Genomic DNA, 27771 nt, shown 5'->3' with positions numbered 1-27771 from the left:
TTTTTATATAGATATATTTTCCTATCACTAGGGATATTAATTATAGGTTTTTAAGAGGGTTTTTAGGGTTTTTTGCTTGCTTGTTTAGTTCAGTTTTATACTCCTTATATTTCCTCTACTGTGGAGTTCTGGTTTTCTCTGTATTTTTTTTCTTTCATGTTAGAGTATTTTCTCAAATATCTGGTGATCCTTTGCTGGTAGGTCATAATTCAGAACACGGCACTAAAAACCTGACTGGAAGTAGTGTGTGTGTGTTGCGTGCACACATTTGCAGGGCTTGTTGACCAGAGGGTCTCACTGGGGTGTGATGGGGCAGGGTCTTAAGGGTTTCCTGGGATTGTAAAATGTCAGTATCTCCAGATCTTCTGGGATGGTCAGTTTTCTGAGATGATAAACTGCTAAGTCTTGGCTGAAGAGAAATCTCATTCCGGTCTAATGTTGAAAAATAGTGGCATTGTACGGTTGTCCTAATTTTTCCATAGGCCATGAAGATAGTGGCAGGATTTTTTTTCCCCCAACTGTGAAGAGCTGGGCTGGAGTGTTAGGAATTAATGTGATTTCTCTCACTCAGCAAACATTTCACATATATTAACTTTCCTCCTCACGGTGGAATCTCTGGCAAAGCAAAGGGAGTAGCTGAAGACCAGACACGAGGACATAAGCTCCTTCTGGAAGGCATGCCTTTTTTTTTTCTTTTTTTATGAAGAAACAGGAAGAGAAACGGAAAAAGGAGGAGAAGTGGGGAGGCAGAGATGGGGGAAGGAAGTAGGAGAAGTAGGAGATTGGGAGGAGGGAGAGGAGAGAAAAGAGGAAGCAGGAGAGGGGAAGAGGGTGGGGGGAGCGGAAGAAACCTTGAACACGAGGTTTTTCAGTCTCCTGTGATGCAGTTACTGGTTAATTTGCCAGTTATGTCATTCAGTGTCACTTCTAAGATAACTTTGGTGCAGCCAAATGGTACTGCTAGTTATCTCCACGTAGAAACTAAACCTGCCCGACTGTGTCCCACCATGACTTTTCATTTATAACCCGTCTTTCAAGAATTATCAAATAATGCCTCATATCACAAAACTTTGCTTATTTTTATTTTATCTTCTTTAGCAGATTAGAGTTGCCAAGCCATGTCTTGTATTAGATACCAGCTTCTTTGTTTTTATCCTCTTCAGGAGATGATAAGGTCCTTAAAGGCAAGGACTTAGTCTTGTCCACAACCTCTCAATTACTGTAGTGAAGGACCAGCTTTTTATTTGAAAAATTTCTCATTCATCACAGGCTGATAATTTCATAAAATACCAAATCATACGCTTAGATGTCAAAGGGGCATAAAAATGCAATCAAAGTTTCTAAATGCTCTTACTTCCTTTTTGTATTTTGGTAGTCACCCTGGTAAAAAACAGTTCACGGACTGGCACTGTTTTGGTGAATCCGCTATGAGAAACACTGCTCTCATCTACCTTTGCACCTTCCTTTGTACCTAACAATATGATTTGAGAAGAGTTTTTACTGAATAAATTAATTCTCATCCAAATATAATCAAATTGATATTCAGAAATAAAGATAAAGATCCTGGATCTTGATTAGAATGAAATGGCATCATAATATACGCTTCTTGTTTTTAACCCTTGGTTTGTGCTTTGAAGGTTTAAATGTTAAGCAATTAGCAATGTCCTCAAAAATAATGTGAGTTGCAGATTTTTTTCAATATATTCAACATTTAAGTCTAAATAATTTGGTGCCAGCCTTCATCTGCCATTGTCAAAAGTAAAGTTTTACTTTACTAAGTTCTCCAACAATAATAATTTGGTGTTGTGATCTTTGTAATATGGAAGGAAAGCTCAATATTCAATCACAGTAAGAGCAAATTATTTCTGTCTAGTAGGCTGGTTTTCAAACAGCAGTGACATTGTTATCATATGATATTTTGCACACACACTTAGAGTGCCCTTCAAATAATGAATTGATGCACTTAATGAAATTAGACAGCTGTTCATTGTACAAAGGGCAGTGATGCTATCAAATTTTTTCTCATGAGCTTCAAGCTAACAACTGGTAACTGAAGAAAATTAGGAATGAATGCTTTGATTTATTGGGAAGCCCCCTAATCTTTGACTTGGTAGTCTGATGTGAGAATCTGGAGGAGTCAGCATGCCATGGGCCTACTGAAATTAATGTTGATAACCAAAGGCCCATGAATAAGGAGCACATTTTAAAAATAACCTCTTTAGAGAGCCTCACTTTTTAAAAGGCTTTCAAGATTTTTAATATCCAATTGGGCTATAACATACCCTTCACTGAAATACCACTTGCATGATATGATAATTTAACAAGATCTGGGAGAAATGTCTCATCTAGTGTTTCATCCTTTTTATGCTTTTCATTGAAGCTAAGAGGAAGTTATAGTCAGGAGTTGTCTACTATTGGGTTAAACCAGAGGCACTGTTATCTTATTTTGAAGTTGAACATGGCCTGCAGGTTTTAATGGTAAATTTTGAATGTGATCTAATTAAAATTTCACCAAAGAAATAATGTTTCTAAAAACACGAAACATTTGAGGGTTGGTTTTTCGTTTTAGTATCTACTTTAGTTGGTATGCCAAAATATAGCTCCTCAATGCATTTTTTCCCCCCTGATAAGCTCCTAAAGTGTAAGCGATGCCTGGCTTTTGCTAATATTTGGTAGCTATTGATTATACTGTGAAAACTGATTTGTTCTGCAGAGTTAAGTAGGGAATCTTTTGAATCAAAAGTATTCTGTACTTTGAAAAATGTCATTAAAAGAGTTGAAAAGGTCACATTTTGAGATTGATGAAAAAAAGATCAGTCATTCTTGTCTGGATGAACAGAATTTAATTGGGACATGAGGCTTTAAAACTTCTGCCAGCACTTTCATAATGCAAATCTGGGATTCACACTGCCTCTGGAAGCAATACATAACTTTTTATGTACATGATTATTTTTCCTGAATAATTCAAGTTATTATGTGGATGTTCATTATGATTCAGATGAATATGAAACTCAGAAGACAGAATGAAGTGTCAGTGTGAATGAAACTGACAGCTCTTTAAGCAAAAGCCAGAGGTGGGACTCCATTTCCAAACGACTGCCAATATGCTGTGTGTTTTTATGGAGCTTACTTCACATCTCTGTCTTAGTTTTCCAGTATTAAAGTAATTACAAGACTATCTATTTTCTATATATGAGAACCAGTATAGATTCATTGAGCAATAGAAAATAAAGGCTAATCAAAACTTTGAATCCTTTAAGAAGGGCTAATACTGCCAAGAAATTATTTAGATAAGCAACTATAATTCCATTGGAAAGCCCATTTTAGGGATATTTAAAAATAGAAAAAATAAGTTCTTTTTTTTTAAGATTTATTTATTTTTTGAGAGAGAGAAAGAGAGCAAGGGCAGGAGGCGTAGGGGGAGAGGAGAGAGAGTCTCAAGCACACTCCGTGCTGAGTGCGGAGCCCTACACAGGACCTGATCTCACGACCCTGAGATCACGACCTGAGCTGAAACCAAGAGTCCGATGCTTAACTGACTAAGCCGCCCAGGCACCCTGGAAAAAGAGTTTATTATCTCCAAGTAAAGTTAATTAGTTTTCTTTCCTTGGAGATGGGTTGATTTTAACTGAGAGAAAATCAAGCACTTTCTTTATTCTGAACATTTATTTCTAGTGAGTGTTGTCAGAACAGATTTTAAAAGTATATGAAACTGAGATCTTGTTTCCAACCGAATCAACACTCTCTTCATGTAGTAGTTCTACATATGATATCTAAATAATCTGAGCCACCATTTCTATTTTATTCATATATACATCCAATACACATATCTTTTACTGATCAGACTGTATGCTCATTGTTTCCAATGTAGCTTGACACTTTAAAAACTCAACGTTCCTCAAAAACAGTGCTGGTGGTATTAAGGAAACAGTGGTATCTGTGTAAGTTAATATACCTTTCAGAGCTTTGTTTTAAATTTGATTCCATAACATCATATAAAATTAGATCTTCTCATGAATGAGACTTTAGGTATGGCAAGTTTAGTTATCGATTTTCTTATGTATGGGTATTTGATGTCTACAAATTAGTTTGGCTAATTTAAAATTGTATAGTATGAAGTGATCATAAATCCTTTGTGGATTTTAAAGGACTTCTCATTAGACTTGCCTTTTTAGAATAATTAAGTGGTGAGGATTGCTATAACTAAGAGTTTAGAGGATATGGTAAGATTATTTAGCCAATATTATTTAAGTCATAATTTTAACAGCATTTTTATCTTAAATAGACATATAACCTGTATGACATCAGGTTTGTTACTGGGTTGAATGGATTTAATGGTTGAATCTCTCTCTCCTTATATATATATATGTATATATATATGTATATACATATATATACATATATATATCAAATGATTGATTGACTTTTAAATACCTTAATTTATTATGATCAAAGATCTCATCCAAATTTGGGGGGGGAGGTTGCCTAGGATATATAATAATACCAATTCTCAAAGTAAAACTGATATGAACTGTGACATTTGGCTTAATGTGACACTTTGTTATACGAATGAATTAGACCGTAGTGAAAGTGCTGATAACACTCTTTTGAAATATCAGCTATAAAGTCCTGCACCACTGCTTTCTTTATAAGCAGAACTTAAATAAATCTATTTAATGATCCTATGTATTTTCTTCCCTCTAAGTAACACTATACTCCTGCCTGCTATAATCTGCAATTACTTTCTTTTCCCTGAGGAGAACATTTCACTGAAGAAATAAAAGTCATTTTAGTCACCATGAGTCTCTTTTCTTCCTAAGACATTTTCAAAAGGTAAGGACTGAGGAAGACTGTTTTTGATGACTCTATTTTATTATTGGAGAGTAATGAATTCTTGCTCCTTAAAAATGTGTTCTGGAACCTATGCATTCAATACACCACTGTCTATATATATATATATATATATATATATATGATTGATGACCCAATTTATCGGTGATATTGTATATGCCATCCCAGTGCAGTTTAAATGATTTTGACAACTACAGGAGAGTGGCATTGACAGGTGCAGAAATAAATAATGGGTTTAAGCTTTCAAATGTTTTTACAGCATTTCTCTGAGTGGCAGGTTGATAAATTAAAATTACAGTTGTAGCATCAGGCCTGAGAGCACAACTGCTTTAGATTACAAAAATAGAGCTGTGGAAACTTTGTGTACTCTCCAGAGAAGCAGCCTGGAGGGCCTTGGGAAAAAATGAAACAAGTGCAGTTGCTAAAGGAATCGTTAATTTTGTGGTAGCACTGTCTCAGTCTAAACAAATAAAAAGAATAGATTTTTAGAAGAGGAAAATTGGCTTTATCCCCTTAGCCCTTTTTCCCCCGGAGACTTACAGAAAATTGAAGCCACACCATCAGGAGATAGGCATTGAGTTGGCCATGAGTGGCTTCAGGATGTCAGATGGGCGTATTTAAGAGCTCAGGGACAGTTTCCTGTTAACCTTCCCTTAGTTTTCATGCTACACCTGGATTTCTTGTCATACACTCACCATGTTCCCACAAAGTTCAGCTGAGCAACCCCTGAGAAGACATCACTCCATCCCTCACTGATTCTAATATTCTCAAAAGAATGTTATTTTCATCAGGCATTTCCTTCCCATTGTTTTTTTTCTTTACAGATCTTAGTAAATTAAAATTGTATATATTTAAGGTGCACAACATGACTTTTTGATATACATACACATTGTAAAATGATTGCCTTAATGAAAGCTAATTAACATGTCCATCCCCTCACATAGTTACCTTTTTCTTAATGAGAACACTTAAGATCTCCTTTTTAAAACAAATTTCAAGTATACATTCTAGTATTATTAACTACAGTCATCATGTTCTGATTCCCAGAACTTACTCATTCTGCATAACCGAAACTTTGCCTCCCTAATTCACCCACTCCCTGGCAACAACCATTCTATTCCCTGTTTCTGAGTTCGGCTAGTTTAGCTTTCACACATAAGTAAGATCAGGCAGTATTTGTCTTTCTATGTCTGGCCTCTGACTTATTTCACTTGGCATAATGTCCTCCAGGTTCATCCATGCTGTTACAAATGACAGGATTTCCTTCTTTTTAAAGGCTGAACAAAATTCTATTATAAGGCACTAAATAATATTTCATATATATAACATTTTCTCTATCCATTCCTCTGTTAATGGACATTTAGGTTGTCTTGGCTATGGTAAATAATGAGACTATGAACATGGGGACACAGGTATCTTTTCCAGTTAGTGTTTTCATTTCCTCTGGATAAATACTCAGAAGTGGAATTGCTGAATTATATGGTAGTTCTATTTTTATTTTTTGAAGGAGCTGCCACACTGTTTTCTGTAGTAGCTGCACCAATTTACATTCTCCCCAACAGTGCACAAGGGTCCCCTTTTCTCCACATCCTCACCAGCATTTATTAGCTTTGATCTTTTTGGTAATAGCCGTTGTAACAGGTGTGAGGCGATTTCATTCTGCTCAAGTCAGGGGTCTTTACAAGTCCTGCCTGAACTATTGCAGCAGCTTTCTAAATGGCTCTACTACGACCTCACTTTGGATAACATCACTCTTCAGTTAAAAACAAAATAGACAAGCAAACATACAACATTCAATGACTCCACTGTATCCACAGAATGAAAAGGAAGCTCATCTTCTTCCCTCTCTCAATCTTGTTGAATTCTTAACCTCACCTTAAGGATTAACTCAGGTCCTACCTTTTGTCTAGAAAAATTTCCTGACCATCGGGCCATTTTCTTCAACTTCTCAGTTCTTAAATTAAGCTAAACTCTTAATTCCTAAATGATTTTACAGCAGTCCTATAATTCTATTTTATGTTTTGATGCTCAACTGAAACCATCCCTAAACTGGTATTGCTTTCCCTTTTTCACGCTCCTATTATTAAAGTTTTTAATATTGTGTGTGATATTTCTATAAATCTAAGTACCTTCTGGAATTGTCTTCCTGTCTTAATGCTATTTTACTTTTTCTTGTCTATCTTCCTCAAAGATCTCCCGAGTAAGGCAGGCCTTCATTCCTGTGCTGATTTCACTCTCTTTTGAACTCCATTCCCAGAATTCAACTGCATTACCAGGAATTGGGTATTAAGATATTTGGGATTCAATTAGTTGACATTTTTGTCATTTGGTGGAACTTACTCCTTTAGGAAAAAACTGTTAATGTAACTTAATTGTTGCATAGGATATTGATAGTAATTGGTATTTATTTCTTGTTTACTAGGTGTCGGAAACTGTTCTAAGCACCTTGCAATATTATCTCATTCAAAACAACCTTAAGAATAAGTTATCACCTCAGGTGAGGAGATGAGGCTCAGAAGAGTTAAACAAATTGCCCAAGGCACCTAGCTAGGAAGTAACAGAATGGAATTCAAACCAAGGAAATCGAATTACAGAATTTAAGCTCTTAGGGGCTCCTGGGTGGCTCAGTTGGTTAAGTGTCTGACTTCAGCTCAGGTCATGATCCCAGGGTCCTGGGATCAAGCCCCGCATCGGGCTCCCTGCTCAGCTGGGAGCCTGCTTCTCCCTCTGCCCCTCCCGCCCCTGCTTGTGCTCTCTCTTTCTCTCTCTCAAATAAATAAATAAAATCTTAAAAAAAAGAACTTAAGCTCTCAAAATAGGTAGTTAACAGTATAACAATGTATAGCATCTACTGGTAAATATAAGGACTCATACAAAACCTGGACGAAAGTAAAATAGTATAAATATTGGACCTAATAAGAATGTCAAGATTTAAAAACGTCTTCATAATAACAGCAGAACTATATTGAAGATCCAAATTCAGTTCCAAGACTGGAAATAAGAGGGGAAAATATCCCCCAAACAAAATTATTTTAAAAAATATAGCTACTAGCAATTACATGAGGATCAATTTTAGATGTAAGGCGAGCTTTGTTGTCCTGGCAGTTTTCATTCACTCCCTTTTGTTTGGGCTTAGTAGAATAGGTCCACTACATCTCAGGGGATCCAGGAGATGCAGGAGATGCATAGGTCCCTTGACTGGGCCATGATTAGCTTACTCACTGAGCCTCAATAGAGATAAATATAGTAATTTTGCTATTTCTATCCTTGATGTGTTTTGAATCTTTCAGACAAGCTTAAGAAATAATAATTCTGAGCTTTATCAATATCATTTTAAAATTATTCTGAGTTATTTATTTATTTATGAAGATTTATTTATTTGACAGAGAGAGAGAGCAGGGGGAGGGGCAGAGGGTAAAGGAGAGAGAGAATCTCAAGCAAACTCCCTGCTGAGCATGTAGCCCAACTCAGGGTTCCATCCCCCAGGACCGACCCTGAAATCATGATCTGAGCTGAAATCGAGAGAATCAGATGCTTAATCAACTAAGCTACCCAGGCACCCCTGAGTTATTTAAATTATCCTAATGCAGTGAAAAAAGTCTGAACATTTTTTTTTACCCGTGCAATAAATAGTCCTCATAATAAAGTTACTCATGCAAAAATTCATCAGCTGAAATATTGGTATGAACCAAAATTTCAATTCCAAAATACAACTAATTCATATTAAAAGTCTTCTTTTAAAAGGTCAACTTCATGCTGAAGTGGCTCAGTTCCTGCAAAGTGTCAACAGTCACTTGTACTTGAAGAGAACTCATGTATTGTCTTGACATGCCCTTTTACAATGTGAATCTTAAACGTCAAATGAACAGGAGCTTCCTTTCCCCTCATCTGTATTTTTCATTAAAAAGCTGTAAAAGCTTTTTCAAGGCAAGACTGGTTTTAAACTAAGATTTAGATCTTATAATCTTAATTGAGATGATCACTTGGTTCTTGTTCACTTTCCTAAATGCAAACTCAATACCTGTTTTCTCCCAGCTTATTTCCAAAATCAGAACCTATCTGATGCCACATAAAAGGAAACATTTGTCAGAAGAGTTTTCTTAATTGCTATAAAATGGAACATTTGGAGGGTGAGTAGAATATCACAGGCTTAGTATTCTTGTAACACTCAAGCCTAAGCTCCACACTAAAAAACACGTTTGCTTAACTGATTTGTTTTACTGTTGGGTGAGCGAGATGGGAAAGAATTTTAATTTTTAAATCTATTATTTAAATTTATTTTATGTATAATACAAATATTTTTGTATCATACATTTATAATAAATGTAAAATATGTAATGCATATACTGTATACACATAATATTTATAATATAAAATATTTTAATCAACATTTAATAAAATAAAAAAATAAAAATTATTTATTAAATATTTAAATTATATTATTTAATCATTTAAAATTTAATAAATTTCCAGCCTTATGTCTGGGACAACATCAGAATGAGTTTTGATGCACCTGAGCATAGATAATCTGCTCCTTGTGCACCGCGGAAACTTCCATGGCATACTATCTGGTCTCTTTACATGTTATCCTGGTCTCTGATGGGTGAATTCCAGTACAGTTCTAGATCAATGTGTCCACCTCTACCATATGCATCCCAAACAGGAAAAGACTGTGGGAAGCTATATTTCAGTCTGAAAAAACTCCAGAGACTGTAGATGTCTGTAAGAACAATCTGTGTATGTTTGTAGGAGAAGGAGCTGGGGGAATGCAACCATGATAGTGGTTTCCAGGCTTGGCTCAACAGCCTTGGAAAACACTGCATTTATTGGCCTACCCTGGGTAAACAGAATCAGACTCTGGGATGAGCCTTCTTGCCTCACTCTAGGTTATTTTTTTTTTCCTAATGACATTATTTTATTAATCATTTACTGGTGCATGTGAAAGAAAGCTTCTCTCATATCAATCTTTAGTTGAAGGTCTGAGATCTGAGATTTCACTTAACTTCCTTCCATAATTCCCTTATCTTTTTCCATAAGCAAATATTTCCTGTCTTACAACTTTCTTTGACACATTTTTCCACTGGTATATTCAGACTGAATTTATGTTGTGACATTTAAAAATTTTATGTCATAATTAATTACTACAGCACATTTATGAAAGGAAGAATTTTGCTCCCTAATTTATATTAAGAAGAGATACACACTTTAAATGTATCAATATTTCTTTCCATTTAAAAAATTTAAATGACAATTATTAGTTTTCATCATAAAAATTCAAAACAATTACCTGCACTCATCTTGTTTAATAGCTTATTCCATTCACAATTTTTGTTTTTTTCCTCTCCATTATAAAAACATCTTTTGGTTTCCACATGTAACTCAAAGAATGCCCTGTTAAAGTGGAGTTTTATTCTCTGAACTTCTTCAGAGCTCTCATATTAAAAGTCTTGAGCATTGTAAATGAGTATACCTTCCACATCTGTAATAAAAGCTAACGTTTATGAACAATTATGTGCCGAAAACAGTGCTAAGTACATGATCTAAATTATCTTATTTAATCTCCATATCACAAATTAGAACCCAAAGCCTGGGGGTTCAAGTAATTGCCTAAACCAATACTTGTAAGTGTCAGACCCTGCAAAGGGAAGAGCAACGTCTAGAAGTACATATTAACAAGTGCTTTGAGACACTGGCAGACAATGGACTGAAGTATGCAATATTTAGCACTGATCTATTCATTAATATGCTTTTTGTTGCACATAGAATTAAAATTAATGTGAGGTGTGCAGGGTCCTAGAAAAACTTAATGTTATGGACTTGCAGGTCAACTCATACCAAAGACCATATACCATGCATTAATTCCTTTTGATAAGTGACAGAATTGAGAGTCACAAATTTGAATAATGGTTCTCTATTAGACTACCTTGCCTGGTAGTCTCATATGTGTCCACTATGTTCACAATCATCCTATCCTCTTAATTAAGAGAGACTCATCCAGGCTTTAGACAATTTTATTTAAAATAATTTTCTTGGGAGAAAAGGGAGAAATTCAGCTATATATTAAAGTATCCAGTCCACAGAACCATTTGGGTTGCATGTTTCACCCTTTACTTTTAAGACCCATCTAAGGAACAGCAGTATCTTCCTACTGCCATGCCAGTTTTCCCATTTTGGGTATTTGCTGAGTTAGATGTCATTCTTTTTTGGAAACTTTTCTTCATGGCTCTAATTCGAAGTTTTAAACTCCTGATACATTTAAAACAAAGATTACTTAGAGTCTGGCCTCGTAAAATAGAGGTATGAATTAAAAAATGAATTCCATCTCAAAGAAGTTGGGAGAACAGGAAATGCTGCCAAGAAACTGCATTAAGTGAGGCATGAAGAGAAGCTATTTCAGCCCTCTTGACTTAAGGGCAGAACACATATGCATTCAAAATAAAAGATTTCTTCAGGCTTAAAGATTTTTAACAATAGGAGCTGATGATCAGTGAAGGAAAGAAGCATGCTCTAATGATTTTTTTGGACCAGATCTACTTGACCTTTCATTTTCTCAAAAAATCCTCCAATAAAGCATCTACTCCATTTTTTCTCTCCCAGCATCCCTAACAATTATTTTCATTCTCATGATTCAACTGGCTTTCTCAAATGCTTTTGTGAGGAGTAGAAAGGGGAAAGGGAACCATGTTGCTCAAGGAGTGACAGAAATATTCAAGGACTGTGAATGAAGTAATAAAAGAAAACTAATGCGATCCTTTAAAAATCTACCCCATCCCATGTTTCTGGTCATTAAGCATGAGTATAATGGCTGCTTGTACATGATTTTTTTTCCCCATCAACTATGACATGATTGCCTTTAAGCTATCATATCTTCCGGCACTTTTTGATACTTTACAACATCAACCATAATGCTGAGCATGCAAAAGTCCCCTAATGAGACATTTTAATATGTTAGTCAAAGGATTATTTGGTAGATCAAATAACAACTTTGCTGATTCTTAATTAGCAGAATGCCTGAAAATCGTACATGTGTATTCTTGTCAACAATATATTATTATTAGAACATGTATTGTGACTTGGGATACTACCAGAGGAGGCAAGTGTTGGTTTTAGTTAATCTGTTTCATGGTTCCTCAGCTTTGTGTTCGGAGACGGAAGCAAAGGAGAAAAGATAGATACAGATCTTGAAGACAGATATAGGAAAAAAGGGAGAAGAAACATTAGGGTAGATTAAGAGGAATGAGTAGACAGACTAGATATAGTGAAGCTGCAGTTCAGAGGAATCTGTAAGACCAATCTGGGCGTTATCTTTGCACGACGAAAATATAGAAAATTACCGTATACCTTGTTTGATTTTTTTAGAGGATACAGGCTTTTATATGCATTCATTTGCTGAATTTCCAAGGTCATGAAATAGCTTTGTGAACATTCTGGTTAAGCCTTTATAAAACATAGATAACAATGTTGTTGAGGATATGACGCATCCAATGATATGGGATGACTTTGAATATGGAATTATATGACTGATAATACCATCCCAGAAGACCTTGTTAAAAATCGATGAAAGAACTGAGATTTAAAATATTTAGACATATACTCACCCAACAGACAGGAAAGGCTCCTTTGACTCAAGTCTATGAAAAAAATATGAAAAATTAATTTTAATATAACAATTTGCTATATACTTAAAATTGCTTTTATAGGAATCTGACAAAATTATTATACTTGTTTGGGTGAAAATGTATACATTAGCACTAATAAAAAGCTATAAATAATATATGAAGATCTAATCTGGGCTAATTCAAATTCTGGCTGGCTTAATGCAGAAGCTAATGAGAGAGACTTGGAATGGGAATGTACCATTTAAATGAGACATTAAGATAATAATACTGTTAGTTTAATTCTGATTTGCACTCTCTATATCCTCTTTTCTTTTTTTACAGTAATTTGTAGAAGTGTGGATATATCTATTTGTAGTTGTTGTAGTGGTAAAGAAATTTATTATGTATTTAGTTACATATTGGTTGAGTAATTGATTTCCGGTAAATATTCTATAACAAAGAGAGAAACAGTATGACATTCATTGTCATTTACCATCAGTAGCACATTTGGGAGTTGGGGGGGGAGTTAGGTCATAGATTAGGAGCTTAATGCCTCCTCTTAATGTCTCCTAAGAACCACAAATTTTTTTTTTACCTCCTGAGGAATTCTAATTCTGAAATCTCTGATTAATTGTGGCATCTTGAGCTAAGCAACTTAAAAAACTTTCTGGGAATTACTTTTCTCATTGTAAAACAGGCTAGGAATGCTTCCAGTTAATTTTCTTATTTCATAAATTAATTTCTTTGCAAAAAGCAAATCAATCAGGAAATTTTCCACTTCTAAATATTCCCTAATTAATAATTAAGGGGATCAATTGTAGGTGTATATTGGCCACTTCATTTTTATATGTTTCTTGACATATGATTATGGTTTAAATGTAAGCAAATATTAAAGACATTTTTATTGAATCCTGGTGTTTAAGATGATGTAATGAGCACTGGGTATTCTATGTAACTGATGAATTACTAAATTCTACCTCTGAAACTAATAAAAAAAAAGCTCAGAGTTTGGGGATGTACATTTATATAATCTTTTCCTTTTCTGAATTCTGATTTTATTTGCACCTCCCTGTAAATTCTTTGCCATATTGTGTGTTTGTTGTGCCCATATATTTATGATATGAATAAGCAAACAGAACTAAGGGAAAAAAGTTGAAGATAAACAATGAAATATATTTGGATATGCTTGTTTTATAAGACATGACCAGTGCTAAGGGATCAAAAGAAGTTACCTTGAAGAAATGAGGGGGATTCTATATAATGTGATGCAGGCGACCGTTGACTTATTTGGATCATCAACATCCTGACACTGTCACTTCTCCCTTACTTTCTACTCCGCAACACTTAATAAACGGTTTCCTGCTGCCTACAGTGTCCTCCTAGCCTCTCACTGCTGCCTATTTCTTCGTGGCATCGACTAATCCAGTAAAAGAAAACTGAATATCTTGACTCCTCTCTCTTTTTCATCTTCCACATCGCAATTAGCAATGTCCTGTCAGTTTCTCCTTTATGTGACTTTCACATCTCCCTCTTCACTCCGTTCCCAGGTGAATTCTCATCACTTACTCCAGCTTAGCTGGTCTCTCCAAATGTAAATTCTTTGTTCATAGTTGCTCCAACTTCACCCGGTTTCACACTATAGCTTCCTTCAATGCCCCCACTCATATCATTTGTTTAATGACTGCATGCTGTTGCTTTCATTCAAGGTATCATAAACATGAATAAAAGAAAGACCCACCATCTTGCCTTTCCCTGTGCAATTACTAAAACACAGAATGTATTTGGAATAGTATTTACTTATTGAGTTTCCTTTTTTTTCCCCCCTTCAGACAAGCCGTTGTTGGACTGGAGCATGGAGGGACATATGTTGCCCTTCTGACACGAGTAGTTAAGATGGTTAGTCCCACTAACTAGTTAATTGCCTCCTTCTGCTTCTACCACTTCACTCCCTTCAACTATTTCCTCCTAAATGTTCAAGAGAAGAATTCAGGGAAAAATTCAAAATTTTCAAAATGATACGGGCTTGAGATTCTGATTGATGTTCTATAAACCAGGGGTTGGCAAACCCTGGTCTACAGGACAATTCTTGCTCACCATCTGATTTTGTATAACCCACAAACTAAGAATGGCTTTTACATTTGTCTTTTATTTGAATATTGTTGACTCATAATGTTACACAGTCGTTTCAGGTGTACAACATAGTGATTGATTTCAACATCTCTATGGTTATGCTACGCTCACAAGTGGACATTTTTTAAATGAAAAATATCAAAAAAGAATAATATTTTGTGACATGTGAAAATTATATGAAATTCAAATTTCAGAGCCCATACATGAAGTTTATTGGGACACCGTCAGGTTTATTCATTTACATATTGTTTCAGGCTGCTTTTGTGCTACAGCTGCAGGATGATAAGTTGTAACAGGGACCACATATCCACAATTTGAAAATATTTACTATATGGCCTTTACAGAAAAACTATGCCAATGCATGACCTATGATTATCTTGTTGGAAGAACTGGAAACAACCTTTCAAAATAGGCACTCTTTATTTTAATACATATCAAGATACTGTTTCAGAATTAGAAGCTCAGAATAATTTGAATTCCCTCTCTACATCACCAATTCTCTGCACCTACAACGGACAGATCAACTCCCCTACAATGCTATTTTCATATCACCATCTTGACAACTTTGATAATCACAGGATGATGCCCAAACTTTTCAGTGTGTCACTTGAAAGCTTGTCACAAACATGACTCATGCTAATGTTTTATGTTGCTCTTTCTCACTTCTCTTACCAACCGCTTTATTCCAGGAAATTTGTCTATTTATTACCTAAACATATCTTTGCTTTGGTTTCTTGAAGCATTCTATTTCTATACCAGAATACTATTTTTTTCTTTCTTTTCCTATGCATTATCTATTTATCTTATTTAAGATCTTATGATCTTATTTATCTATTTATCTTAGTTTATCTAACTCCTTTATAATGCTAATCCTGACACTTCATCTTACAGGGACAGTCCTGTCACTAAGCTTCCATGACTTATTATCTCCATTACAATGACATATTCTCAGGACAAGAGTCTTGGGTTAAATGGCTAGCTTCAAGTCTTAAGACTGGTAAGAATGTTAACCTTGCAAGTCTACTTAGACAAGAAGCTCCTGAAAGTTCTGTGTTAAATCTTCTAATGGCCCAGGGGAGGTGCTGGCTGATGCTCTATGAGCTGAACAGAAAAGAAAGATCATTATCCATTAGTCATCTTAAGCCACTGAAGATGAGCCCTAGCTACCTGGAGCCCCAAATATTTTCCGTGGTGACACAGACAGGGAAATCTGTGAGGAGCCACCATCAGGTAATCCTGTCTCATGTCTCACCTTCAAAACAATGACACATAGAAGGAAGTGATAACTGGCCTACATTGAACGATGCTCTGTTTTGTAACCAACTGCCCAATCATGGTTTCATTGCACAGACTTAACTTCCCTAACCTTGAGTCGATTCAGAGATTTTTACATCTTTTCTCATTAATTATAGAGCCAACATCATAGCCAACTTAAGAGGCTGTTGTGAAGAATATTAGATTATGTACTTAGAGCAACTAACACAGTTCCTGGTACAAAGTACACTGTGATGGTCAAGACTATGCCAAAGATAGGTTGTTAGTTCTAAGAGCTGAAACTGCCTGAATACATGAAAAGCTCACTTTTGCAATTTTAGTCCTCAAAAGTGAAAAAAATGTAAAAGAAGAAAATTACCAGGAGAAACATCCCTTTGGAGAAAATTGTTTATCAATGTAATCCTTAGAAACAGATGACTACATTGTGATATGCCCAGAAAGAACTTTTTCTGAGTTTTTTTTTTTTTTTAACAAGGTAATTGTTTTGTGAAAAAAAGGATTGATTTTTATCATTCCTAAGATTTACTTTTAACATGAACTGGGTAGTGAATTTAATAATACTTCATTCAGGATCTGCTAGAATGAAGAGTAGAGTAAGATAAACAAACCGTAGCCTTCAGAAACATAGGCACAGTAAAGAGATAAAATAGAATGCAAAATGAAGATCAATATTTGGAGCTAACGGATTTATAACTTTTTGTATTTAACAACAAAAAATCAAAGCTGTATTTACTAAAGACCAGGCATTATTAAAAATGCTTTATAAACACTGATTTATTTAAGCATCATGATATTCTCTGAGACAGATTTCATTTTACAGATGAGGAAACTGATACTCAGAAGTGCCGAGTGTCTTGCCTAAGGTCACATAGCTGTAAAGTGGCTGAGCTAGGATGTGAGTTTAGGCATGCTGGCTCTAAAGTCCACGTGCTAATGTCTTGCCTTGTATATTGCCTTTCATCAGTTTATTTTGTTTATTTTGTTTCTACGTGCCTTATGGCACTGTCACATTTCCTTTCTTTATAATTTCTATACTGAGAAATCTAATCTGGTCTCACGTGTTGTCCACATGCTGGATATTTCCAAACTTTTGTCTCTAGTGTCACTCTATATATGATGTGTGGCTGTATCTGCCCAACCATACATCTCCAATTTTAGGTACCTTCAACTTAACATGTCCCAAACTAAATATTGCCTGCCTCCCTTATTCTGTTCTTCTTTATCCCTAACTCAATGGCCCAATCAGCCACTCAGGTGACCAAACTAGAAAGATCATAATCTTTCTCTTTGACTTCTTTCCAATTACACTCACTTTCAGTAGGTCCTCCTAGTTCTGCTGTTTTCTATTGCCAAAAGTCCTTTTAGTTCTTTACTTACCTCTCAATTCTTATTATTACAGTTCAAGTGATCATTGGCCTTTAGGTGGGCTATTAGAATAATGTCCCTAATGACCCTCCTTCCTCAGTATTTCTTTGGAATAGCCGTGTCTACAGGCAGAATCATCTTTCTAAAATAGCTATTGTACAAATATGATCCTGTAATTCCCCTCATTACACATCTCTGAGTGCTTCTAGGAAGTATTTTTTCATAAGACACCATAAGTTGGTTAGGAGAGCTTCATAACACTTCATCATGATGTATGAAACATTCCCAGTGTATTTTCCAAGTTCCCTATAAAGACACTATACTCCTTGAAGGTCGGAACTCACTTTATTTCAAGTACCTAGAATCATGCCTACTTCTTTAGGAGGCTCTTAGTAATGATTCTGTCAAATGACCTTCCCCTGCGCCTTACTCCTCCACCCCTACTTCCATCATTTACCTACAGAGTAAAGTCCAAACCCTTTAATAGAACTAAAAGTTCATTCACAATCTTCTAGTACCTTCCCAGCCCTTGTCTTCTACACACTTCAGCCTACAAATTCTATGCTCCAGCCAGGCTGAGTCACCTGCTCACCGTCAGGGTGGCATCCTGCTTTCTCACTCTCCATGCTTGGGCATATATTGTGTTTTTGCAGAAATGACTTCAGCTACCTTGTTTTTGTAAAGCTAGTGGGTTTTTTATGACTCCAAAGTGACTTTTAAGTATGTTGCCCTACGATATTTATATGGTTTTGCAGTAAAAATTGCAGCAACACCATTTACTACCATTGGATCTATTCTCTTTAGCAATGGCAACCTAAGCCTGACCTACGTTTAAGATGGAAGCTCCAAAGTGCTTAAGGATGCAGTTTTTAGAATCAGACAGCCCGATTCTAGTTCTGACTCTAATAATCTTCTGGCTGTGTGGTCTTGAAAAAGTAAGGCATTTTTCTTTGTGCCCCAATTATCTCATCTGCAAAATGGGGTAATAATAGATCTAATTCTTAGGGCTGTTGTGAGAATTGGATAAGTAAATAAATAGATAACAAAAATAAAATAAATAAATAAATGGATAGATAAATAGTTGATAAACTTCTGCCATCACTATTATTATTGTTTTTTATCCATGAGTGCTCTGATTGTTCCTACATTCATGGCCAGTTAACAGTTCTAGCGAGTTCAGGTTGGGGAACGGGTTGGTGTAGCTGTTATGTAACAGTGAACCATGTGGGGCTGTTGGTGAAGGTACACAACAGATGGAAATGTATGCCCGGAGCTTAGACAAGATATTGGGGCTGGAAATACAGATTTTTAAGAGTCAGGTCATCAAAGCAGGATTAGTATATGACATCAAAGGAGACAATGGGGGCCCCCAGAGAGAACGTGTAGAGTAGGAGCAAAAGGATCGAGGAGAGATATCTAGGCTCACTAGCAGGCCTTTAGGTGCAGGTGCAAAGTTAAGAAAGGGACACGACGGTGGTCCATGTCATTGTGAGTTAACGCTTAGCTGACCAATTGTGTATTATTTATGGAATAATGTGACATGCTATTTTACAAATAGCTTAATAGCTTTTTTTCGAATTACAGGAATCTTATTTTGATATTTAAAATTTAGTCTACATGTCATCATCAATCATTCGTAATCCAAACACATCCACATGACATTTTCATCATTCTAGGGCCTTCTGATTTAAACAGGCTTTTTTTCCCCCAAGGTAAGGGATTAAATGTGAGCAAAAGATGATGATTTTGATCAGAGCTAAGCACTTGTAAGGCAATTCATAGACATCTTCCTTTACTGACCATTTTGCATACTAAAATATAACATGATTCTATCAGTATTCTTAAAAATTCATCTATTGCCAGAAAATTTAAAAGCAAATAAAAGTCTTCCTTATGTAGTAGGGGCAGGCTGTTCATCGGTAATTGCAGGTGTATTCTCTGGCATTCAGTAAAAATCAGAATCTGTCTGTAGTACTTACCTTGGCTATTCTCCTCTCCTCACTTTAAGAGAAAATACGGAAGCAAAAGCAGCCCAGGTTTCTGTGCTGGCCCCCCATGGCCTAGATGCCTAGAAGCTCTTGCCTGGAAAGCAAGAGGCTTGTTAGGAAAAACACACCATGTTGGTGCATGGCACCGGAGAAAGACTGGCCTGCACAGGCACCAACCTCCTCACCTCCATCTGCCTGATGAACTTCTGAGTATGACTCATCAGTTAGTGTCTTTGGCTGGACAAGAGCTCAAGATATTTTTGGCACTCACAGTGCATCAACCATAGCCCTTTCCCAGGTGTGGCTCCTACAAGGGTATAGAGTTATTACAGATGCACAGAGATTATCCCAAGTATAACCTTTTATGGTTTCCTGTCAACCACATTGAGAACTTTGTGGCAAAGCAGGGCTCTGGGTGAGACTGTGATGGGACAGTCTGAGATAGCTAAGAGTGGGAGCAATCATTTCCTTAAAAGCTTGTACGCTCTAAAGCTGAGAGGTCAAATAGGTCTTCATTTCTGTGTCAATTCTGACTAATTGATGGTGGCTGCTGGGAAGAAAGTGTTGATAAGAATTCTAAAATCTATTCAGGCCTCAGGGTGTAAGATGGTTGTAATTAACCTATGTGTGCCACAGAAATATAAAAGGAAAGGAGAAGAATGTTGTGCAAATACGTATTTACCAACTGTGTGCTAATAATAGGTGGTACAGAAATTTGCTCAGACTTATGAAAGGAATAAAGAGGTAGAGAGTCTGCAGCAGAACCCAGATTTCCAGACATGTAGTCCATATGCCAATATGTGCAAATAATCCCATGTACTTAATGCCTCATATATGATAATAGCCAGTACTTTTAATATTTTTCATGCTATTTAAGCATTTTAACACATTTAATCTTCATAACTTCCCTGTGAAGTTCGTACAATTATCTTCTCTATTGTATACATAGGAAATTGAGGCAGAGAGGGATTGAGTAACTTTCCCAAAATTTTAAAAAGCTAAAAAAGTCATACAGCAGGATGATAATTCAGGCAGTCTGGTGAAGACCTTATAGTATATTTGTCTCACTTACCAGTATATCATTCATTGGTCATTAGAGGAGTGTCAAATTCACCTCAGTGCTGAAGAAAGCCAGGCTCCTTCAGTCCTATTGTGAGATCTGTCTACAATGGATTCCATTTCTCTGGACTAAAAAGCAGCTTTCCCCTCAATTTCCTGTGATACCTTTTTGCAAGGGCTTTCATGCTCGATGGAAATTTCTGCTTAAAGCTATCATCAGACCTCTTGGTAAGTTCCATTTGCAGTTACCACCATCTGTGCTCCTAACTCCAGGGACAGCTTAATGGACGGCTGTGGGATCAACCAAGAATCTCAGTGGCAGTTTGGGCACTCACAATCATGACTTTTACCACATTGGAAATTGAGGCTGCAGGGCTCATCTCCCTCGCACAGGCTGTAATGTATCTTCACAACTCTGTCAGGAGGATCGAGCTGCCGTGGGAGGAAGGGACATGAAGTATAAAGAAGAAACTCACAGCCAGAAAGATGATCAACCATTGGCAGATTCTCCTGGGAAACTTGCAATGCCAATTGCCCCAGGGGTAAGGCTAGGGGTAGGAGTAGTAGATATTTGGCCAAGGCAGAGTATAGAGTCTCACCCTCACTCCACTCTGACTCCAGAATTAACCTCCCCACACCTCACATGGGAAGGGAGTGCACACAACTGTGTGGGATCTTTCCATTCAAATAAGAAGAATGGGGCGCCTGGGTGGCTCAGTCGTTAAGCGTCTGCCTTCGGCTCAGGTCATGATCCCAGCGTCCTGGGATCGAGCCCCGCATCGGGCTCCCTGCTCCGCGGGAAGCCTGCTTCTCCCTCTCCCACTCCCCCTGCTTGTGTTCCTGCTCTCGCTATCTCTGTCTCTTTCAAATAAATAAATAAAATCTTAAAAAAAATAAGAAAAACGAGTTTCTGAAAAGAGATACTTTCAAACTCCATTATTTTCATGTTGGAAGATTTGCTCATCTCCGTTCCAAACCTGTGTAGTGAAAGGAGGGAGATTTCAGAAAAAAAATAGCGAGGAGCTGCTCATCTTTCAATTGTTTTATTTAGTTACTTGCTAATAACTGTTAAATCCTACAGAGAAATGGTGTGTCTGCCAAGCGCGCAGACTGGGAAAGCAGGTAATCATTCACAGAGTTATCCAGTTTCAAATCTCAATCCTCTGTCCTGCTCTTTGCAGCATTATGATGTCATTTATCTTTTTCCTCCATTTGAAATGAAGAGATCGGACGCAATACAACGTCTTTCAATTGCCAGTCATAATAAGTTCTACAGAGTGTGCATGGCGCTAAAAGACATAAAGCAGGTATTCACAGGCCAGCCCCCGTAGGCTGAGAGGAACAGTGGGCTTTTGTCCTCAGGTGCCTCCCACAATCCCTCCCTCCCGTCCACACGCTGCATCCAGGCCCCACACTCTCAGACCCACTCAGTTCCCAGGGGCAGCCTCATCCCCTCCTCTGCCTTCTCTTAGTAAAATGCCAGAAACTCATTGAACCCAAGCAGTAGCTGAAGTCGGATACGGGCTGGGGAAACAACAGTCCATCTGTGCATGTTTTGCATAACTGCCTTGCTGCCCTCTTCCTCGGGACATACTTGTCTGGCAGATTAACCTCCCGACTCGGTAACCTCAACCTCTCTCAGACCCAGAGTCCCCCCCTCCCCAGGTCTTTGAAAACATTAAATCCTGGCACCAAATATCAGAATTTATTTTTATTTATTTTATTTATTATTATGTTATGTTAATCATCACATATTACACCATTAGTTTTTGATGTAGTGTTCCATGATTCACTGTTTGCGTATAACACCCAGTGCTCCACGCAGAACGTGCCCTCTTTAATACCCATCACCAGGCTAACCCATCCCCCCACCCCCTCCCCTCCAAAACCCTCTGTTTTTCAGAGATCATCGTCTCTCATGGTTCGTCTCCCCCTCCGATTTCCCCCCCTTCATTCTTCCCCTTCTGCTATCTTCTTCTTTTTTTATTTTTTAACATATAATGTATTATTTGTTTCAGAGGTACAGGTCTGTGATTCAACAGTCTTGCACACTTCACAGTGCTCACCATAGCACATACCTCCCCAATGTCTATCACCCAGCCACCCCATCCCTCCTACCCCACCCCCACTCCAACAAACCTTCAGTTTGTTTCCTGAGATTAAGAATTCCTCATATCAGTGAAGTCATATGAAACATGTCTTTCTCTGACTGACTTATTTCGCTCAGCATAACACCCTCCAATTCTATCCATGTCATTGCAGATGGCAAGATTTCCAAATGTCAGAATTTAATGACCTCAACTGCCACATGCTGACAAAATTGTGTGATGCCCGTCACCTGCCTGGAGTATTCGATATGACCTCTTCCGGGACTGTGCTGAAAGCTCCACCTGACTGGCAGGGCTGCATCTTGGCTTCATGGTAGCATCTCCCTCTAACCCTGCAGTGAGAGCTATTTTACCAGAGCTTGGGTTTATAATTCCAGGTCCCATCCATTTCTGGGCTGCTCCCTGTGTTAACTATGCAGGATTGAGCCAGGATCCTAAGCCTAGTGGATGTAGTCTTGTTGAAGTCTCCAGCAGTCTCCACAGTGCTGAGACCAGTGGTAAATCATTAGTTACCAGGAACTTCGAAGAACAATTCACCCAATGGATCACTTCTTCCCAAAAACATTTTTATTACTGAGTTTCATACCACTTGGTCTACCTCATTAGTTGTTTCTTTTGAGTCCCCTTTGCTAGATCGTGACTTCAAATATTGGTGTGTTCTTGAGCTCAGTCCTTGGAATTCTTCTCCTTTTTATCTTTAATTACCCCTTTGGTGTTTGTTCTCATCCAGGCTCATGGTTTTGAATACCATCTACACAGTGTTGACTCACAAATGTGCCCATCCAGTTCAGACCTCTCGCTGAACTCCAGATTATGTATCTGACTGCCCACTTGATACTTTCACTTAGATATCTCCACTTTAACAAAAACCAAACTCCTCATCCCTACTACGTGCCTTGGTCTACTCCAGTCTCTGCCATGAGCCTCATCTCACTTAACTGCAACTTCATATGTTCAGATGCGCAGTCCAGAAACCATGGAGATGTCTATCGGAGATAGTCTGCTCATTATCAATTCCTTCCTTCCACCCATTAAGATCTGGAGTCTCTGTCCTTCATTTTGTATATGAACTGGCCTTATACCTTGCTTTCATAAGTATAATGTGGCAGATGTGACATTGCAGAATTTTCAGCCTAGTCTTTAAGAGGACAGGCAGTTTTTTCCTCCTTCTTGAACTCGGTCACTATGTAAGACTGATTAGTCTGAGACCACAGTGAAATCTAAGCTAACCATATGGAGAGACCATGTGGGGAAAGATGCTCAGTCATGATGGCTGTTCTAGCCAGCCCCAGCTGAAGTGCCAGATATGTAAGCACAGAAACCATTCGGACACCACAAAGAGCAGACCCCCTTAACCAAACCAACCCAGATTGCTGAATACGACAAATAATAACATTTTTTTAAGCCAGTACCTGTTATCTAGCAGTAGATAATAATATCCTTGACTTTGTTCCTTCTCTCACGGTCCACATCCGATTTGTAAGTTTTGTTATCTCTACTTTCAAAATATATCCGTGACATAACAACTCTTTTCATCTCAGCTGTTACCACTTTGTTTGAGTCATAATCTTTTGCGTGTTTTCCCATGTTCCTCCCTTGCTCTTTCATAACCAATTCTCAACATAAAGCTAAAGTGACTATTCAAAATTTAAGTGTTGTCATAGTACTCTTTCATCTAAAATCTTCCAAAGGCTCTTGGTTTCACTCCAAGTAAAAGCCAATGGTCTGCAAGGCTTTACATGATTTGGCACCCTCATTGTATCTCTGCCTTAGCCTCTCACCTCCTCCCAGCCCTCAGCTTTGCTTGATTCTACTCCAGAAACATCGGCCTTCTTGCTTTTTATTAACACTTGGACGTGCTTCTGCTTTAAGGACTTTGTGCTGCTCATCCCTCTGCCCCGAATGCTTTTCCCCAGGTGAAACATTACTTGTTCATCACCTTCTTCAAGTCTTTGCTCAAATATCACCTTCTCAGCTAGGTCTTCACTCACCACCTACTCAAATTTGCACCACTTCTCACCTTCCCTCCCTATCCCTCTTGCCTTGCTTTACTTTTTCTGTAACACCTCCTGCCTTCTAATGTATGCTTCATTTAATTATTTATTTTTTGTTTATTATCATTTACTTCACACTTGAAGGCAAGGTCAAGGATTTTTTCCATTTTGTTAACTAATGCATCCTCAGTGCCCAGAACAGTGTCCGGTAGGTGCTTAATAATTGATAAACAACTGAATTAGTGATTCTGTGTTTCCTTCTCCTCTACTAGATCCACTGAGAATCTCTAATATAGGCTGAATTTGTAAATCCATGAGCCAGGTCTGTTAATAGAGGCTTAGAGATAAGTTATTCTTCTGGGCTCGAGATGGTGTGGTTCACTCAAAATTGGCGAGATCAGAGATTCTTCTCCAAGTCTCTAGCATTCATCAGAAGACTCTCAGGGCTGACCCCATGTGAAGTCCTTCATTTCTCTTTACCAATTCATATTGTGTCTAAACGTTGTCTAATAACTGCTTGCCCGCATTATGCTTCACCTACACATAAAGCTGTTCTTTCTTGCTTTTTGTTTCTTCAGCATTGCATTTTGTAAAAATAATTATTTGATTTTTCAGTTAAAATGGATGCCTAATATTACTTATTTCTTTCATAATATCTTTATGGTATTCTTTCATGCCAAGTGTTTCAACTTTTTTTATACTCCATTTAGTCCATATTTTCAAATGCTGATTATATAATTTTTCTTCCTAAACACTCTAACCATTAGATTTACTATCTTGAGTTTAGGTAATAACGAGTTAAAAAAAATGAGAAAAAGACAGTCTTCAGCAAATCAAGAAATTAGAAGTTACAATTTGACTTTAATTCTTCCAGAATTCTCACAATATCACAATTAAGTCTACACCCTGATATTGTGGATAGTTTCAATAAGAGTTGTTAAGCAATCCAACTCCAAATGCTATTTTGCACGTGATTATCTGTGATTTGTGGGTCATGCTCTATTTCTTTTCCCTTTCTTCATAAATACATTCTGATATGTTTACTGTACTCAGACTCATTGCCATTGGTTCTCCTGTATTGATTGATTCTCTCTGTTAAGAGTTTGGAACACAGAACCTATCCCCTCTTTCTCTGCTACGTCCCATTCTCTGGGACATGGCATAAACTGGGGTTTATTCCTAACTATTCTGTTACTCTCTGTAGCTCACGTACTCTATGCCCTTTTAAAGCATCAACAGCAGCAAAACAACTGGATTACAGCTTTAAATACAAAGAGGGAGGGGGCGGAACAAGATAGCAGAGGAGTAGGAGACGTGGATTTCATCCGGTCTCAGGAATTCAGCTGGATAGGGATCAAACCATTCTGAACACCTACGAACTCAACAGGAGATCAAAAAAAAAAAAAAAAAAAGAATAGCAGCAACTCTCTGAACAGAAAAGCGACCACTTTCTGGAAGGTAGGACGTGCAGAGAAGTGAATCCGAAGCGATATTCCGGAGGATAGACGGCGGGGGAGGGGGCCTTCGTTGGCCGCTTCTGGCAAGTGATAGAGCCGCAGAGCACAAAATCGGAACTTTCAGAAGTCTGCTCCACTGAGGGACGTCGCTACAGTAGCTAAGCGGGGGGTGGAACCCTTGCAGGGAAAGTGTGGTCTCAGGACCCTCAGGGTCACAGAAAGAACGGGGGTGCCTGAATGTGGCAGAGCTCCCGGGTATTGGAGCGGGGAAGCCGGCTGCAGAGACAGAGCCGAGGCGTGGGCTCTCAGCTCGAGGTTGCCATAAACCGTGATCCGCTGCACAATTGGGCCACTGCTCCTCCAGCAGGGACTGAACAAGTGGCAGATCTGGGGAGACTCACCTTCCTCCTCCAGGGAGGAGCAGCGCGGGAGCGCACCACAGGGATCTGCTGGGTTTGGAGACTCCACATGCGGTTGGGTGCCAGAGATAGAAACGCTTGGTCACAGGCCAGGTGAGCACTGAGTGCGGCCGGAGACCGGGGAGACGGGAGTGATTGACTGCTTTTCTCTGGGGGCACACTGAAGAGTGGGGTCCCGAGTTCTCGGCTCCTCTGGGGCGGAGATTGGGAGGCCACCATTTTCACTCTCATCCTCCAAAACTATACTGAAAGCTTGCAGGGAACAAAAGATCCCGAGAGCAAACCTGAGCAGATCACTTAGCCCGGACCAGGCAAGGGCGGGGCAATTCTGCTTCTGGCAAAGACATTTGGGAACCACGGCAACAGGCCCCTCCCCCAGAAGATCAGCACAAACAACCAGCCAAGACCAAGTTTACCGATCAATGAGAATGGCAGAACTCCAGCGCTAGGGGAATACTGCACATATAATCCATGGCTTTTTCCCCATGATTCTTTAGTTTTTCAAAGTTAATTTTTTTAACGGCTTTTTTTTTGAATTTTTCTTTTTCCCTTTTCAACCAACATCTTATCAATCCCTTTTTTAAAAAAACTTTTATTTTTCATTTTTAGAGTCATATTCTATCCCTTCATAGTAGTTACTCTTATTTTTGGCATATATATATAGGTTGTTCTCTCTTTAAAATTTTGAGATACAGTTTCTTCTAACAGATCAAAATATACCCTAAATCACTAGTGTATGGCTTTGTTCTAGTCTCCTGCCTGATCACATTCTCTCCCTTTTTTTTCTTTTTTTTTTTAAAATACTCTTCTTTCTTTCTTCAAACAACTTCTTATCAATTCCTTTATAAAATTTTTTATAATTTTCATCTTTACAGTCATATTACATCCCTTCATTGTATCAACCCTTATTTTTGTACATATATAAGTTTTTCTTTCTTTAAAATTTTGGGATGCACTTTCTTCTAACAGACCAAAATACACCCAAAATCTAGTGTGTGGCACTGACCTATGCGCCAGCCTGATCATATTCTGTTTTTTTTTGTTTTGTTCTGTTTTTGTTTGTTTTTATCTTTTTCTTTTTCTTTTTCCTTTCTTTCCCTTTCTTTCCCCCTGGTTTCAGGTCTTTTCTGATTTGTTTAGAGTATATTTTCTGGGGACGTTGTTACCCTGTTAGCATTTTGTTCTCTCATTCATCTATTCTCCTCTGGACAAAATGACAGGATGGAAAAAAATCACTTCAACAAAAAGAGCAAGAGGTAGTACCGTCAGCCAGGGACCTACTCAACATGGACATTAGTATGATGTTGGACCTAGAGTTCAGAATCATGATTTTAAAGATACTAGCTGGGCTTGGAAAAAGCATGGAAGTTATTAGAGAAACCCTTTCTGGAGAAATAAAAGAACTAAAATCTAACCATGTCGAAATCAAAAAGGCTATTAATGAGGTGCAATCAAAAATGGGGGCACTAACTGCTAGGATAAATGAGGCAGAAGAGAGAATCAGTTATATAGAAGACCAAATGATGG

The 27771-nt window shown here is 37.7% G+C and overlaps 1 protein-coding gene across 11 annotated transcripts in view; it reads right to left on the bottom strand.

Moving 5' to 3' along the window:
• RALYL (RALY RNA binding protein like) overlaps positions 1-27771 on the bottom strand; it is a 682789-nt gene that overhangs the window by 88936 nt on the left and 566082 nt on the right. For all 11 annotated transcript variants that reach the window (XM_073892721.1, XM_073892724.1, XM_073892723.1 and 8 more), the window contains one exon: positions 12450-12482. In XM_073892721.1, coding sequence (XP_073748822.1) covers positions 12450-12482 — 33 coding nt within the window. The remainder of the gene's footprint in view (positions 1-12449; positions 12483-27771) is intronic.

The sequence above is a fragment of the Callorhinus ursinus genome, unplaced genomic scaffold (assembly GCF_003265705.2).
Source record: "Callorhinus ursinus isolate GAN/ISIS: 27379988/994484 unplaced genomic scaffold, GSC_fseal_2.0 scaffold5, whole genome shotgun sequence".
In the NCBI taxonomy this organism is placed as follows: Eukaryota; Metazoa; Chordata; class Mammalia; order Carnivora; family Otariidae; genus Callorhinus; species Callorhinus ursinus.
The sequence above is the reverse complement of the archived record's forward strand: the minus strand, read 5'-3'. Positions and strand labels throughout refer to the sequence as shown.